This window comes from Sinocyclocheilus anshuiensis, unplaced genomic scaffold, assembly GCF_001515605.1.
Source record: "Sinocyclocheilus anshuiensis isolate Anshui unplaced genomic scaffold, SAMN03320099.WGS_v1.1 scaffold2026, whole genome shotgun sequence".
In the NCBI taxonomy this organism is placed as follows: domain Eukaryota; kingdom Metazoa; phylum Chordata; class Actinopteri; order Cypriniformes; family Cyprinidae; genus Sinocyclocheilus; species Sinocyclocheilus anshuiensis.
Genome location: NW_015547764.1, coordinates 96,885 through 97,225, shown reverse-complemented (window position 1 = coordinate 97,225; position 341 = coordinate 96,885). Strand labels below are relative to the sequence as shown.

The following is a 341-nucleotide window of genomic DNA, read 5'->3' as shown; positions in this document are numbered from 1 at the left end:
AGAGACACATACACACACAGAGAGAGAGAGAGAGAGAGAGAGAGAGAGAGAGAGAGAGACATGCGCACACACACACCCCACTCAAACGATAGGAATCACTACACACAGCGTAAATGTTAGTGTTTGTGTGTGTGTTACTCACACTGCTCTTCTTTAGTGTAGTAATACTCTTTATCGATGTGAATCTGATCCTCTACGGTGTGAAACAGCAGCTCAAATGAATTCATGACCTCGATGTTTCTGCCTTCCTGTTTTCCGATCAGAGCGCCGACGACTGCAAACACACGAATGATTACTACATGACAACATGCCACAGACTCGGTCCTCTGGATGTGTCTGAT

At 45.5% G+C, this 341-nt stretch overlaps 1 protein-coding gene across 1 annotated transcript in view; it reads right to left on the bottom strand.

Annotated features, from left to right (window-relative positions):
* The window catches only part of LOC107704526 (COP9 signalosome complex subunit 6-like), an 18,101-nt gene that overhangs the window by 13,731 nt on the left and 4,029 nt on the right, over positions 1–341 (bottom strand). Inside the window, exon 2 of the mRNA XM_016507465.1 lies at positions 143–274. Within this exon, the coding sequence (XP_016362951.1) occupies positions 143–274 (132 nt within the window). The remainder of the gene's footprint in view (positions 1–142; positions 275–341) is intronic.